The sequence below is a fragment of the Parasteatoda tepidariorum genome, chromosome 9 (assembly GCF_982258835.1).
Source record: "Parasteatoda tepidariorum strain Cologne lab strain chromosome 9, Ptep-v5.0, whole genome shotgun sequence".
In the NCBI taxonomy this organism is placed as follows: domain Eukaryota; kingdom Metazoa; phylum Arthropoda; class Arachnida; order Araneae; family Theridiidae; genus Parasteatoda; species Parasteatoda tepidariorum.
In genome coordinates, this window is record NC_141763.1 from 37,936,047 (window position 1) to 37,954,104 (window position 18,058).

Below are 18,058 nucleotides of genomic sequence, written 5' to 3' on the forward strand. Positions count from 1 at the left end.
AATTTTCACTGTAGAAAATTCTAAACCTGTGCATTTCAATATTAATTTGAAATTGCAAACAGTTCACATATTTTTCTTAATCACCCTATTCTAAATTTCAGTTGTTGAGAAAAGTAACTGTTGTAAGTTTTGTTTTAAAGTCTTTCCCACCAGAAGGCTAAGACCATGTGTTGTAAAACAATATGAAATAGTACTGAACGCCGGATGTAAAGCATCGGCTTCGATGAAGATAATTTTGTGAGAATTTTTTTGATAATTCGGTGAGAATTCACCCAACTAACCATATGATGCTCACTACGTGCTCTTGCCCGCCGAAGCCTATCAATTAAAACGTATTAGCGTTTTATATAATATAGATTAGCCATATAATGCTCACTACGTGCTCTTGCGCGCCGAAGCCTATCAATTAAAAATAAAAACTGTTGCCAGCGCGAGAAAAGAAATATCATCGGTTTTATTGATACATACGTACGTATTAGCGTTTTATATAATATAGATAGATTAGAGACCTTGTGCGGCATTGACTTTCGTTAAATTATAGATTATATTAAATTTAGTATAGTTACTAAGCGAACAGTTTCTAATACTAGAGGTAACGTGATGAATATTTTATGAGTATAGTATAAGAACTTTTCTACTGTTAAATTTAATTGTATGACATGATGCACTTTTATTTTATTTCAAATAGTTATGTTGTTTAAAGTGTGACATGCTTTTAAAAATAATAGTGACATAATATAGTTAATAGCTGATAAATGAAATGTGAATGGATGAAGATTCTGACTCACGTTTCGTGAATTTGAGTAAGTTAGCTTTAAAGTTTATGCATTGGTAATAAGAAATAAAGATTGCCATGCCTTTATTTCTACTTCTCAAGCCTCCAATTAGCGAAAACTGTAAATATCTTATGTAATCTGTTAGAATGATAGCTTTTGAACTGTAAGAGTTTTAAATTTGCCCAGTTATAATTTCGCGCCAAATACACTTGGAATCTTCTTCCATTCCGAAAATACTCAGTGATTGTCACATTTTTGTGTGATTGTCATTGATTTGATAAAATAAATCAAGTAAAAATGAGATCTTTAGATAAGATCTTTTATAAGAAATCGCAATATGTGTCAGTTAGCAACTTTTATCACTACTTTTATGAATTAATTACCCATACTTTTTCTTTGGAGTTAAATCATTGCAGGAACATAAATGGATGTTTTTATTTATCCATTTTTTTCTTTTTGTAAGCAGTAAGCCATTAAGATTCAAAAAGTTCTTAATTTAAATTAACAATATGGGAAAATTATATATTTTTTATTTGAATTGTAAGTGTCGGAAATGCTTTATGTAATACTAGGCTTGCTTTATGTAACTTGCTTCATGTTTAACTATCCAGAAAAGTAAAAATTGAAAGCCATGGTTTATCGGAATTTTAGAATATTAAAACATGCATTAGGTATCGGAAATGAAGTTTTAGTTTATTTTTTAAAACTTTTGTTGATAGCATTCTTAATTTTAGCGGGTTTTCAGTGTTAGGTAGGTTTTGAATCTTTATTCTTTGTCTAGAAATAAAAAAGAAGCAATTAAAAGATACATTAACAAAGTGACTTTCCCTTTTTCCTATAATAGGTATTATCAAGTACCTCCACCAAAAAGCAACTTTTCCCCCACTTCCGTTGCGAAATCAATAATTGTGTAGATCTTTTATACTAAATGGAGGCCAACTTCTTGAAGTCAAAGGTTATAATCCACCTGGAGAATTAAGGTCAGACAATGAAAGTGATGATGTCAGATTGGTTTGAAATTCAATACATAACGTACCAAGCCTCTTGTCAAAACCTGATATTAAAAGTCCTTACGTCTTTTTGTTTTTATGCTTTCACCCTTTGGAATTCGCATTCAATGTTATTTGATGCAACTGAAATTACTTTTTCCCAATATATTTGTGTGAACTTATCTTTGTGAAGAAGATGTAATAAAACCGGATTAAAATGAAGTTTAAGAGGCAGATGCATATGAATGTTCAATAGTTGGTATTAGTTAGGGGATAATATTGTTACTTTTCTGATAGTAAAATTAGACTTTTTCATCAGAAAAATGAACACCCAAGATTTTTTTTATTGAAAGATTTGTTATGTTATTGTAAATAATACCTGAAATTTGACTTACTATCTTCCGTATCTATCTTCCGTCCTTTTTTTAAAGGAACTGAAGGTGATTTAAAAGGGAGAATTTAATTTCTCTTATACAGGAAAATAAGACATTGTTTCCGATGTATTTTTTGCGTTAAAATAAATAAGACCAATTCCAAAATGATGGAACTGATAGTTTAGAAATTATTAGGGTTTTATACACAAAAAATACAAATTTATGCTACGTTTGCTATATAAACTATTTGATTTGCTATTTAAATTGCTATTTAAACAAGTGAAGCATTGTTTCCTATGTATATCCTTACGTTGAATCACATAAGACTATACCCAAAGTAAAAGACTACATGGTTTAAATGTTGCCTAAGTTTTTTGTATAAAAAGTACTTATTTTAATACGCATTTATTTATATACTTTACATTGCTATGCAGAAACTATCTGAACGTATAACGTATATTTCTCGATGCAATTTTTATGCTGAATTTAATGAAACGATACGAGAATAAGATAAATTGTTTAGAAGTTATAAGGATTCTGTGTACAAAGTACAATTTTGTGCTTGCACGTATTTAAGTATCTTATAATTGCTATGCAGAAAACTGAGATATTGTTTAGTAAATATTTGTCTCATTTCATCGAGTGAGACAAAATGGATGATATTGTGAACAGAATGAGATCAGACAGAATGAGACTAACGGCGAATCAGAAGAGCTAATTCAGAAGTTGAAATTCATTGATTTCGGAAAATGTACTTTATCAGAGAGCTTATAGATAGCAAATAAAGCAGCGTATTAGTCATTAATTTATGTCAAAATTAGTACATTTTATACATTAAAATGCTTGCAACTTTTGAACTACTTATTGTAGTGACTCGTGTATAGTCTTATTCTATTCAACTTAAAAAAATTGCATGGGAAATAATATTTCACTTGCTTAGATAGCAATATTAGATAAGTACAAGTTCGTAATTTTGTAATATTACGAACTTGTAATTAGCAATATTCGTAAATAAGTACATGTGCAAATGTGTACTTTTTGTGCATAAAACCCTTATAACTTCTAAACTATCAGTCATATCGTCTCGGGATTTCTCTCCTTCAATTCATCGTAAAAATATAATTCTTAAACATTGCCTCATTTCCCTGTTTTTAAAAAAAAATTAATTCTTTTTCCTCAATAACCACATTTTCCTTTAAAAAAAAGGGGGGGAGGAAGAGTACAGAGGTGAGTATGAGAGTTTTCAATTCGAACTTTTTAAAACTTTTTGTTACAAAATATCTTGGGCATTAATTAACACCTTTTTTTTACTATAATTACTTGACAATAAATATCGAATTGAAAAGTTCAATACGAGTATTAATTCTTTTCTCAATTTTTATTTAGTAGCAGGGAAATTAAAAGGCGAATTAAAATAAGTTTGTCCTCTAACTTTATTTGAAAAGATACCACCTGAAGCACAAAACATCTGGGAAACTTATTTTAAACTTTGAGTTTTCTTACCATTTGTGATTTTTTTTCTTGGGATACAATTCTCATAATTAATATTAATTAGTGTCTTTTAAAAATTATCTTTTTTTTATTTTATTTTGCTTTTCAGTTTTTTGTGCTATTTTAGATCTTAGACTGCTAAACTAACACTTGAAATACTGAAATTGGTTATTCGACTTACACGACATATTCTCTCGATTTTAAAAACTCGTAAGCGACGCCGTTGCTAATTTGGATGTTTAACTTTATGTTACATTTTGATATGCTGCGTAAGAACTTGGAAACTTACGAAGATGTGTGCAAGAGTTGTACAGTGCACAAAAAAAGAAGAAATTAAAGAAAACGGACCACCCTGAACATATGACCTTATGGGTCTTCTTCACGTACTTGGATTCAATTTTAATGGTTCGAGGGGGTGACCTCAACTTTGCTAATTAATAAGCTAAATGATATTTTAGGTTAGAAAATTAGAACTCTGGAACTATTCCACGAATTCTTTTAGTAAATAGTTGAAAGTTTGATCCACTGAAAGAGCCATTTTAATTTATGAGCTTAACGTAAGGTCTTTTTTGGAAATTCCAATTTGTTCGATAGTTATCGCTGTTTCAAGTGCTTTTTCAGAATTGTTTCTCGCTTATTTTTGCTTTTGATAGTGACTACTTATTGATTGTTGAAGAAAATTTTCTCTCGGGAACTTATTATTATATGCTCGCATTTCTATTGAGGGCAAAAATAACAGAAAGAGAGAGATTAAATGTTGTTAGAAATAATGTCTTAACATTTATCTTGAAATTTTTAATTCTAGAATTCATTTGAGGAAAAAAATCCGATTCCTATTTCAATTGATATATTGATATAAATTTATCGTTATATAGCAGTAACGAGTAAAATTTCTTTTTATTAATTACTTCTTATTGTGACACACAATCTCTTTTCCTAAGCTAAAAGTTCTTATTTCATGATTTTTTCTCACATTCATTTCGTTACAATAATATATTAAGAAAACTCAATGAATAATAATTAATAATAAATAATAACGCGTAAAATAATTATATATTTAATGACAAAATAATTAAAAAAAATTTTTAAATGTTGACTTTAAAAATAAATAAATACTGAATGAGAAGTAATCACGAGATTTGGTGGGTGGAACAAGCGAGGACACAGTCGCTTAGTATCATAAAAAAAAGTCTGAAAATTTAAAAATTAACCTCAACTAAATTGGTTATTTTTGATCCTCGCAGTGAAGCAGTTTCCTTAGAAACAAAATTTATTTCAGTAAAGTTTTTCAAACAATGCATTGTAACGTTCAATAAATGTGCAGTACAAAACCCGTCCTAAAAATGACGGAATATTAAAAAAAAATTAAATAATAACGGAAGTAGTGTGAAATGCACATATTGCTGCGTTTTGCTTAAGAAACCAGGGTTTAATTCTCTAAAAAAAATTATAACTAGTTATTTAATTAATCAAAATGGAAGTATTAAGTAGAAAGCATAAAACATTGTTTTCAAAATTACATAATTTGTATAATGATTTAGTCTGAGGGGATAAAACTGAAGTGATGCATTTCGAGGACAAAACTCAGATTCCCATACAAATATTTAATTTGAAATGGTAGGTATGAAATTCAACAGAAAGTCCTTTTTCTCTAGTTTTTCTTGTCAGCATCATCACCATCAACAACACCTTCAACACCATCTCTTAAAATCGTTGTGTGAATAAAAAAACTAATTTTCAAAGATGAAAGCAGTAAACCATAAATTTCTGCTTACTTCCATTTTCCTTTAATTAATTCTTAAAATTAAGAAGAGGAGGCACTTGCTACAATCTGATCAATAAATGTACTATAAAAATGAGATTATTGTCTGATCAATGAATATTCTAAAAACCATTTCCTTATATTTCTTTAGAAAAGTTATTAAAATCATTCAAATTGCTGCATCTGCACCGAGCTTTAAGAATGGGAGCTCATTTCGTATATTTTACTTTTCTTTAAACAAAACCCTTTCCCAGAATAAGGCCCAAGTTATATTCTTAACTTTCTCGAAAACTAATAGATCAGTTTCCAGTAAATTTTTTCGAAGAAAACCTCTTCCTCACCTGTTCATTTTCCACTTCTTAGATATATCCTGTAATGTATAAATTGAATCCCGCTCTTCTAAACTCTTTTTCTCGCCAAAAATAAACTAGCGTAGAAGCCGCTGCAATTGAATTACATTGTTACTAGGATGTACTTTACTTCTCCATTGTTAGATAGATAAGTTGTAGTAGAACGGGAAAAGTGCATATGGTGGCAAACACGATGTGCGAATCGTCTACTAAGCTCTAAATTCCTTTTTATGGTTTTCCTTTTTAAATTTCGAAAGTTCTAAATGTTGCGATAAAGCTCTTTTAAAGTAGTAAATTTGTTGAAAGCCTTTTTAAATAAATGCTCTAGCGGAGGTACTTTGTTTCGAACCTTTTTATTTCTTTGGTAACTTGCTTATAACCAATAGCATCACTAGTTTAAATGTGTATAAAAGGCTACAATTTTTTAAACTAACTAATAGGAAGGAAAATCTCGGAAGAAAATATAATATAATCATTGCTTAAAATTTAATTTATTGTCCTTCGTTTAATTTATTGCTTTTTTGAATTTTAAGTTAAATTCAACAATTAACATCTTGAATTTTATGTTAATTCAATCTTATAGGATTGTTTAAGGAAATTTTTTGAAATATATTTTACTATTAAAAATTAATAAAATACATTTTAAATAATTTTTACTAACTATCCTATATGACTTTACAAATATTTTTACAGATATGTTGACGTGCAGTTAGTCTGTAATTAATGTTGAGCCATCAAATTTTAACACTCTAGCAAATTCAGCTGATATTTAGAATATTTCGAATTAACTTGGATATTTTTCAATAAATCACTTTTCTTTCTTTCTTTCTTTTTTTATATTTTTTATTTGAAAAAAATATATCATATTTATCATTAGCTGTTCTGCAACAAATCGTGTTTCTTTCGTTTTCTTTATTTTTATTTTTTTATTTAAAAAAAAATATGAATATCATTTATCGCTACCCAGTGAAATTTGATCACAAATATGTGAAACTTTAACGTCCATGATTCACTTGGTTCACGACGTGCTGTTGTGGTAATGCTGTACTTTCAACAAGCAAAGGGAATCCAAAACAATATCTAAATTAAAAAGAACGCATTTTATTTGTTTAGATATTTGAAATTTTGAAATAATATAATAGTGCAATAAATATTTTAGCAGGTAATTTGACATCGGAAATCATTTTTAAAAATAATTTTACTTAGACTAATTATGTTTGCTTTTTACCTAAAAAGAATTCTTGTACTTTTACATAAAAAATAGTTTTGAAAAAAAATGCTTTAAAATATTAAATTCTATATTTAGTATGTTAATTGTTTAATGGTGTTTTAAACTTTCTTAAGAAAAAAAGAATGTCTCATAAATGTTTGAATCTCTTAAAACGTTCTCTGCTCCATTCTGAATGAACAATAACCATATTTCTGAAGAAAAAGTCAAGAAAATAGTTGCAATTAGTTTATTTATAAAAAATAAATTAATATTAATGACTGAAAATTAGAAATTTCAAAACATTTTTTATTAATTCTACTGAAAAAAAAGTAGATAAAAGCTGCTGAATAAGAAAATATGTTCAGAAAAACACAATATGGAACTTTTACCGAGTCTTAAACTTCCTAAAATCCAAAAGTATTCCTTTTTAAAAAAGTAACAAATATTTTCTTTTCGAATAGCTTCAAAAGCATCTCGTAACAAAAATAAATAAAAAAAATCGAAATTTTTTAGTGACATTTTAGGATTCATCTTTCGATATTTACGACTTTCTTTAACTCACTGACTGTTCTTAAAGGAAAAACTTCCCCACATAACTGAAATATTTTAAAACTGAGTATCTTAAAACGTTTTATTTTAAGTCACTTTACTGTACAAACATTTCAAATAGGTAGAATCTATTGCAGTAAGTGAAAACGGATCCTGAGTTATCGTTACCTGCGCAGAACTGCGCTCACTAACCCATACATCACATTGAAGGAAATATATGAGCATCCTAAGTTTGAGAACTTTGTTTTGACACTTTCCTAAAAACCTCTCGTATAGACGCGGATGAAAGAAGAGGAGGAAGATCGCTCCTCCTCCTCAGCGCCATCTATCGTCATTTCTAAACAAATTGAGGTGAAGAAAATGGAGATGATGCGTTTATGTTGATGGGTATTTTGAAGTGTCTCTTTTTTTTATTTATTTAATGAACACTTGAAATTTTATGTTAGCTTTCAATAATGTAGGCTATTTCGCAAGCCGAGAGATAAATTTATTTTATGTGATTTTTGGGTTTATAAAAGAAAGTTGTTCTATGCAAATTATTACAAAGCACTGTACTCAATCGCATTATTTTAACAATTTATGTCCGCTATATTTTTTTATTTTTATGCAGCTTAATAAAGCATGATATTAAAAATCTATGATTCTCATTTTAATTATAGTTTACGTTTTTCAGACCTTATTTAAAAATACATCTCCATAGCAAACATAATTTTTGATTAGCTTAATTGTTAGAAAATTTTATTTTCATTGTATGATTTTTTAGTTTGAAGCACTTACTGTTAGGGATTTTATTGTTCTTAAAATTACGAAATAGTATTATTTTGACTCGATGTTTTTTCCTTCTATGATCGACATAATGAATCTTCAAATATTTCTATTATAGATTATAATCATACAAAACTATCCAATTAAAAACAATTGCTCAGAAGATTATGCCAGTTTTGACAAAAAATGTTTCTTCAGATAAGTTCAATGCGAAAAACTGTTTCTAGTGATGAGTTTAGTGCCAAAAACGTTCTGATGATGAGTTTTAATGACAAAAACTGTTTCTGGTCATTAGTTTAGTGACTAAAACTGTTTCTGGTTATTAGTTTAGTAACAAAAACGGTTTTTGATGATAACTTAAGTGACTAAAATGGTTTCTACTCTTTTGAATCCAATTATCATTTGAATTAAAAATCTGCATCTGAATCAATTTACAGGTGGTTATCGTAAATCGTAATGGATTTGAAAATTCCTGATTTTTAGAAAAAAAATATCATTGGTTGAATAAGAGAAATTCTTTGGTATGGAAGTTTGGTCTTTAAAGTCGACGGTAATCTCCTTCAAATTGGTTTTATTTTTTTAAAATTATGAATCTAAGTTAGAATTAACAGTAAACATTACAATTCATTATGATGAACAAAAATGAATTAACTGATGTGAGGTAAGTGAGGGACTTAACCAGACATTTAATAAAGCAACAATTAATATGACTTGAAATAACGGGCATTATTAATTTTTATTCACATAATTTAGGAAATGCAGTTGTAGAATCTTTTTCTTCTCATAATATTACGTAAATTTAGAATTTGATAGTTTTTATTTAAAATTAATTTACGCTGCACTTCACAATTTATTTTTAATTTTTGCGTTCCAATTTGTTCCACATAAAATATTGAATCGATTTTCAAAAACTTTTTTCTATTTTCGTTTTTGAACTTCTTGTTGTGTGGCACACATTTTATTTCGAAGGCTTTTAAAGTTTAGAAAATTTTTATTCTGAAATTAAAACGTAAATTTTAAGATTTTTTTTCTGTTTCTGAAAAAAAGTTAAACGTGAAGAAAAACAGAAATAAAAAAAAATAACTTGACTCGGGAAGGGATAATTGTGTTAAGTTTTTTTCTCTTGTAGAGTCGTTGATTTTTATCTATTTTTCTACGAAAGTTTAAAAAAAAAATAGTTTCTTTTTTTTCTGTGTACATAAAAGTTAGCCCTGTTTATGTGAGCTGGTATAAAACAGTGGTTCTCAATTTTTTATGGCTATAGAACCCTAAATGATTAGGCTTGTTTTGACGGAACCTCAAATATATAAATAAAATTTATTAACGGCCATGAATATATTTACCCAAGATAGACTACTAATTATTTTGATAATATTAATGTACGGAATGAATTTTTTTTCAGTAATCGCTTTAACAATTAAACTCTGACAATAATAGATTTTATGTCAAACAGTTTAATTCGCATTCATGGATTGGTATCTAGTTCAGCTAAAAATGAATAAAGATAAGCTTAATTATAGTTTTTGAAAAACAACTCTTTTCAACGTTGAGAATAGTTAGTTATCAGAGAAACATAATTCATTATACCTGAACTTATTCATTTTATTTTGAATAAAAAAGTTCGACAAGAAATACTGATGTTATTTTTTATAAATTGTGCCATTTCTTTTTTTACTTGCATTTCACTTTAATAATATCATTAAACTAACCAAACTATCCAAGAAATTATGTTTTTTTTTATCTATGTAAATTTAATTACAAGTTTCAAATATCGTTACTAGTTCAAAAAATTTAAACTCCCACAACTTCCGTGACCCTTCCACGGAACCCTAGGGTTCCACGGATCATCATTTGAAAACCGCTGATATAGAACATCTGATTCTCTTTAATGATTTGTTGCATTTCTTACTCATCTTAAGTGTAATGTTCCAAGTTATAACAATAAATTGAATACTAGGCAGTTTTCCACTGTTTATTTTTGAGTCAGAGTTAGAACTCAACAAAAAAAAAAAAAAATACTTGGCAGGAACAAGTTTGACGATTACTCTGTGAAAACATCATAAATAAAAACACTTTTAAAAAATGTAAGAAGATAGTTGTTAGAAGGTAAAACTTTGCACTTAGACTGAAATAGCTGTTGGAACTGCTTGTTCTCGTGCGAGCTGAGTCGCGAGATGCCTGTTATCAAATCACTCAATTAGTCACAGTTAAATTTTTTTTTTTGGAAGTGGGTTCATTTTTTTCTTACACCTGGCAATTATCCATTCCTATTATCAACAGCTTCTGTTATTTTAAATAACAGCAATTATATTTCTTCGTTTCATCTTTGCGATGCAATTATAATTGTTTTATGCGTGAAAAGAAAAATACATTTTGGCAATGTTATTTTGTTCGAAATTATGTTTAGTTGTTGTTGTTAATGTACTATAAAGAAAATCTAAGTGCAATTATGGAAACTAATTTCAGCTTACTAAAATTATATTAGTTTTTGAAAAACCTCGTTTTTCAAGTGCATTAAAAAGGAACAGTATTTTAATTTTTGTCACGCCTTCGTGTCTATAGTTTTGCGTTTGTTAGTTAATGTCAGAAAGTGGTTGAAATTTCGATTTTGAGATCATTTGGTGGGGGGGGGATTTTACCTTTATTGTACTTAAATACCGGCAACCTACACTTCTTTAATTTGCTGTTTACTCTTTTTAAAAGTAAACTAGTTCATGCATTTACTGTACCAAAAAATGTCAGGGTCTTTTCTTTAGCCCAATGCAAGACTTTCAATCTGTAATTAACATAATACAGCATTAAATAAATTGTAATACAATGTAAATATTTTAAATGAATTTTAAATATTTTTTCATTAGAATTGTTTTTAATACAAAATATGCTTTTTGAAAATATTACAAAAGTGAATGAAATTATAAATACAGTACAAATTTGTTTACCCTGGTAGTAAAACAAATTCTGAACATGAGCCGAAAAATGAAATATAAAACTTAGACAAGCACTTCATTTCCATTTCTACTTTTGATATTAACAAGAATAATGTGTCTTTAAATAAAACAAAAAAAAAAGTTTCTTTAACTTTAAATTTAATAGTAATCAAAAAATGAATTTGTAATGCTGGGATTGGATTTGTATATTAAGTATTTTTAATATTTTGCTCACATCAATTAATCTTTATACATAGTTTTGCTTGAAAGCTATGACATCTGGATATTAAAAAATGTTATATCTATGCTTATTTAGAATTGAACATTTCCATTAAACTTAAAAATAGAAAATTTCTATGAAAAAAATTTATATTTTTTCATTTGGTTCCATTCAAACTAAAACTATCTATATACGAGAAAATTAAAAAAATAAACGTAACTCTTAAGAGGATTATGTTTTTATTTTTGAAGAAAACCAGATTTGTTTTTTTTTTTTTTCAAAAAAAATTATTTGGTTCAAACCGTAGTTTAATTAAACCATTGATTAACACCCCCCCCCGCATAATATTGTATTTTTAGTGATTCTCAATCTATTTTGTCACTTACTATTCCAATTACAACGAAAACTATTGAATTTATTCTTGTCGAATGAAGTTATTCGATCTCGAGCAAGCCAGAAAAGCAAATGCTTTTCAGTTTATCCCGATCCATTGAGAAATTTATGAGCATAAAGAGGCTCATAAATTTGCTAATGCTGACTGTTTTATGGCTCTACCTGGTTCTTTTCTGTCGCTGCATAACATTAAAATAATTATTTTAGATGAAATTAAACGTACCAAAATAATCTTATATGATTCAGCTTTGGATAATAGTTAGAATATCCTGCTCAACAAAAATATTTTAACTCGTTGTTCCTTAACTCGGTCTGTTGAAGTTGTTGTTTGACTACTGGACTGGAAGGACTACTTATAACATTTATTTTTACATCGGATAGGAGTTAGGGATTGAATTTGTTGTAAGGATTGCTGTAGGGATTGATTTGTCTATTGCTTTAAGTTAATTACAGTTATTTCAACATCCTAGAATTTTAAAAAAAAAAACTTATTTGCTTTTGTACGGTAGGCACTGTTAGATATAATACAATTATTTTCAGTAATTTTAAATTTCTATTCATTTTATCATGTCTAATACAATGTTTGTTGAATTGCATGAATCATGTAATTGTTTACATAAATCAGATAGCTCAAGATCAATAATCAGCATTTTCTCCTTACTCAGACGAGAGTAATTTGATTTAGAATTATGACTTTAGCTACAAAGCTGACATAAAACTCTTGTAAAAGTCTGTGATCATGGAGATAATAAGATTTTTACTAATGACCATCTGGCTAACTGGGAAAGGCATACGAATTCTTTTTTTTTTTTTTTTTAAATTCATCCTTTTTTTACCAATGCTTGAGTCTAGAATTTTCAATCATTTGCTTTTTTAACTAATTACAGGTTTGTTCTTATAAAAACCTATTTTTGTGTTCTATGTATTCTTATTTCACTAATATTTTCCTTTTTTTTCTTTCTTCTTTCAGCATGATTCTGACTTAATATTTGATGAACTAAATAGTATAAACATTGATAGTAATTCACACTCCAACGCCATTAGTCCCTTGTCCAGTCCCTTACATACTCATCAGGATCGTTCACGTCTTCATCACAGTCACCACCATAAAAAGAAAAACAAGTCCAAATCCAATAAGACGCACAGTAAGCAATGGGGGTCCTTCTTTGACGACGAGGACTTTTACAGGGACGCCGAAGATGGCCCATCCGGAGAGGAACTCTTCCCACATAGTGGTGAAGGTGCTGCACCAGAAGTACATCCAATTGATAAACCGACAACTACCTCGGGTGAAGGACCGTGTAAGTTTCGTCTCATTTTCTTAAATTAATATTTTTTTGTTACAGATTTACAAAATCCAAATAAGTAAAGCTAGATCACCGAAACTAACAGTGAGGAGTTTTACTTACTTAGGATCAATTATTACCATTGACGACAGAATTACTCCTGAAATAAAAAACCGACTCTATGTGGCGAATAGGGCTGTCTATGGGCTGAGAAGATTTATTATATCTAGGTTTCTTTCTAGAGAAGCAAAGTTCTTAATCTACAAAACTCTTGCCCGGCCAGTCTTGACATACGCTTCTGAAGCTTGAACAATGACAAAACTGGAGGAAAATTGCATCGCAATATTTGAGAGAAAGATTTTGCGGAGTATACTTGGTGGTGTAAATGAAAACAATAACTGGAGAAGGAGATTTAACTTTGAACTGTACAAGATTTATAAACAACCTGATATAATTAAATACATAGAAATAAATAGAATGAATTGGATCACCCATGTGATTCGAATGAGTGATGACAACACAATAAAAAAGATACTGCGTTTTAGATCCACTGGAAAAAGAAAGCGGGGAAGGCAGCGGTTGAGATGGGCTGACTACTCAGTGGAGTCTGATTTTCTCGCAATTAATGAAAATAATTGGAGATCAAAGATAAATCGGAAGTTGTCATGGAGAAATCTTCAGAGGAAGGCACTGACTAACATTGTGCTGTCTGGCCAACTATGATGATGATGAGGTCACCGAAACTGGGTTATACAAAATTTCTCTTTTGAATATTTGTTCTGTTAGAAACCTTTTCAGTTCAATTCAAAGTTGATTACTGAAATACTGATGATATTCTCATGGAAAAATCAGGAAACCATGAAAAAATATGGAAAATTGTGGTCGCATTATTGCGATCCCTGGTTATCATTTGTCGGATGTTATATTTATTTATTTAGTTTTACTGGATAGATTTTTGTAAGCGTAACAACATTTCATCCATGGATTGTTATAGAACTGCATCAGTTGTGTGAATGAAACTGATCACAACGTTGTGTCTAATCACGTTCCCACTAAAAAAAAATCTCAAGAATTTTTCTAAAAAAAATCTTAAGAAAATCTTAAGTTATTTGGCCCACTTATTCTTAAGATTTTCTTAAGAATTTTGTCTGAAGAAAATCTTCACAATATAATCCTAAGATTTTCTAAAGATTTAGGTTTATGTAGGCGAAACAACTTGAGATATTAAGAATATAATCTTAAGAAAATCTTCAGAATTTAAGCTTAAGATTTTCACAAGCACACAATCATTAACGTTACGGTCTTAAGCTTTGGGTTTATTATTATGCTGAATCAATTGAAGGATCAGATTTAATTGGATACCGGCAAGTGACGCCTGATTGGTTAACCCATGCGTGAAGTCGATTCCAAGTGTCCAATTTCTACTTTTGTCGACCAATGGGCTGGTTTTGATTTCAATTCCGACCAATAAATGTTTTTTAAGAAATCACAAAATTATTTTCATTCTACAGATTACATATTTATTTTAAAATCGCCTCCGAGAAATACAATGTTATGAATAAGTTATCATATAAAGGCAGTAGATATTATGAATAAGTTAATGTTGTAAAGGTAGTAAAAATACTTTCAATTAATATAATGTACAGTAATTTAAAATGTACATTAACTCACTCAGTGGCGCGACAGCCCATAGAGGGCCAAGGTCTACTGTGCCCATCTCAGTTTTCTTGACCTTGGGTGCTCTGGGGTGCATTTGTTCCGGTCAGGTGGTCAGCCGAACGCGAAACCCCCAGTGTTTAGTTCCCAAGCATGCTTGGTACTCATTTATCGACCTACTGAAGGGATGAAAGGCTTTGCCCGGCCCGAGGATCGAGCCTAGGACGTGTCGCCACCGGGCGTCTAAAATGTACATTAGTGAAAATAAAAAACTGAGTTTGGAAAGTAATCAACTCCTGAAAGTTCTTAATAATCGTCTTTTTCCCCATCTTGTTGTGCTGCTTTTTTGTTAATGCTTATTTTATATTCTTATTTTATACTGCTTATGATTTTTATCACTCTTAAAACTCTATATTTGTGATTATGGTGCAGGTCGAAAAGTGTACGAACATGAAAAACCTAAAACAACATTCATTTTCCCAATGGGTATTAGATATTTAAAAAACAAATTTTTAGTCGTGGTATGAACAAAAAGATACGGTTTAAATTTTTCCCCCAGAGAATCTGCAATTAAATTTGTGGAACTGAATCTAATTTAATAAAATGAAGAAAAAAATGGAATCCCTAAATTGAATTTAAAGGAAAAATAAGCTGTCACAATCTGTTTATTGTCAAGAAACAAAATTGAACGCAAAGCAATTATGTGGGCTGGTGCATGAAGTGGATAGGAAACAAAAATCCTCCTCACAAGCATTAAATATAAAATCTATTTCACCATAGCTAGTTTCAATAATCAAATTTATTTTATTGATTATTTTACTATGGTTTTGCTTACTTAACTATGACTTCATTCACTTGATATTGATTTAGCTCAATTAACTGGAAAAAATTGCGATAAAGCCTCTCAACTATAAACATAAAACAGATGATAATATAAATTTTTTATTATCTCGAATTTATTTTCTTTTTCTGCCGTGCATTGTTAATAAGCAAATGTTTAAATGACACAATATCGATTTTTTTTTGTTTCTTGCACTTATCGCGAAAGTTTTGTGAACTAATTAAAATTTATTGGAAGAATCATAAAACTCTCTTAAACCTTTTACCTTGAAAGACAGTAAATAAGAACCTATTAATTTCGTCAGAAAAATATATTTAGTACACTTTAAAATTCGAAAGAAAATACTAGATATTCCCCTAGATTAAAACTGAAAAAAAAAAGAAAAGAAAGGGAAGAAAGAAAAATAAAAGGGCTTATGTACTTTCACCTTAGAGTTAACAAAGGAAAAACGGAAACCATCTGCCATGCATCTATGATATATGCCCCTATTTTATCTTATAGCTGAATACTCAGCAAAAAGTTTTACATTTATCGATTTATAGATGCGTGTTTTATGTTCGTTCAGTCGAACAGCCATCAGAATTTTGCTTTGTGAAATACTGACGATTTGGAATTCTTTGTTTAGCGACACCTTTACCTGATTTATTCCACCCATGGAAAAAAAAAGGTAAGATATACAGAATGATATTTGATGTTTCCTCCATATCTGAAACTAGTCGAGTCACGTACAATGCTCCTGAAATATACTGATATTGAAAATTGTAAATCCAGGCCATGATAATTACAAATTCTATGCTCATACATAATACAGTATTGTACACTCAGAATCGCATTTTTTTTTTCACATTGTAACAGTACAAAAATAAATATTTGTTTCTGGCTTGCATATAGGAGTGTCTCAAATTTGAGGTAAGTAGTTTTTTGATCGAAAACAAAAATTTTTATTAAAAATTTGGATTTTTTTGAATTCATTCATAAAGTATACGCATACTGTATGTGGCTGAGTACTGTGTATAGCATTTTGGGCTTTCGTTGTTTTGCTGGCCCATTCAACACCCTGTCAATTTTTTTTAATGGAAATTGACCATTCCACCTAAGCTAGACAATCATCTAAACCGCCTTGACTATTGACTGTTTTGTATAAATATGGCTGAAATTCGCTTACAGTATTCGATGTGGTTTGTTGCATAACGAGAAAAAGAAAAAAAAAGAAAACGTCCTACAGCGTTAAATCACGTGATCTAGGCGGCGATTATCTTTAATAAAAAGGAAAAATACCCAGGAGAAAGGAAATTCAGGGGAAGGGCTCAATTTTGCTTAACAATGAAAACCAGTTTTTTTTTTTTTTTTTGTATGTGTGTGTGGTGCTCTATTTTTAGTAATCCTGAACTATCTCCGCCCCACTTTCTTTTTTCTATCATTGGCAAAAAATTTTATTAAGCAAATGGCTCAAAATTCAAATCTTGCGTGAATTTTGAGACACCCTTCAAAACTTTTATGAATAATAAATTTATGTTTGGTTTTTAATCCTCAGTAAAATTTAGTACTGACCATGGGTTGCCAATCTATCATACAAACTGGCCTCAAAAAAAAAAAAAAAAAAAAAGAGAAGGGGAAAAAATTGGACCACCCTGAATTACTTTTGATCTAATGATCGTATCTTCACGTTCTAAGACTATCTTAATAACTTGAAGGGATGACCATAAATGTGCTAATTAATAAGTGCAGGCGATATTTCAAGTTACGAAATAAGACACAAAAACTTTAAATTTCTCTGAATAAACAGGCCTTTTTTTCGACAGATTCGGATTTCTGACCCCCAATATATAGGGTGTAGCTGCAATCTGGGAAATGCGGATAAACTGTATACATTACAATTCAATTTTTTTTCGACCATTATTAATTAAAATAATGAAAAATAATAAATATTTACTAAAAGTTATTTTTTTACATGGAATTATCTTTGGATAAACAAATTTTATAATTGAGAGCAAAAAGTTTTCAATTTGCAAAGTTCTCGAGATAAAGCGAAAAACGTAGAAAGTAAAATTAACATTAAGGGGTCCAAACTTTGGAGTGCTCTCCTGACCAAATTATTGGGTCCATATTTCTCAATAGTTTGGCCGGAAAGTTTCCGCTCTGAACAAAATGCATTATAATTTAATAATCAGAATAAACTAAACCAGCTGTTCCCAATTTTTTTTCCAGTTATGGAACCCTATCCGATCATACTTGTTTAGGCGGAACCCTGACTTTTAAAAAAAAAAAAAAAAACGTTCATTAGCTGATATAATATAACAAAGGAAATATAAAAAAAAAAAAAAAATTAATTCAGAAACAGTTTTTTATTGTTTCATCAATTAGTCCTTTCTACGTTTTTGCCGTATAAGTTAAGTCCGGTAGTCTTTATCGAATATACGATAAAGACTACCGATAAAGCTACATTATGGTTTTTGGAAAAAAACTGTT

General features: G+C 29.3%; 1 protein-coding gene across 22 annotated transcripts in view; it reads left to right on the top strand.

Annotated features, from left to right (window-relative positions):
- trol (terribly reduced optic lobes) overlaps window positions 1-18,058 on the top strand; it is a 287,076-nt gene that overhangs the window by 115,374 nt on the left and 153,644 nt on the right. For all 22 annotated transcript variants that reach the window (XM_087151601.1, XM_087151610.1, XM_087151613.1 and 19 more), the window contains exon 2: window positions 12,777-13,107. In XM_087151601.1, coding sequence (XP_087007727.1) covers window positions 12,777-13,107 — 331 coding nt within the window. The remainder of the gene's footprint in view (window positions 1-12,776; window positions 13,108-18,058) is intronic.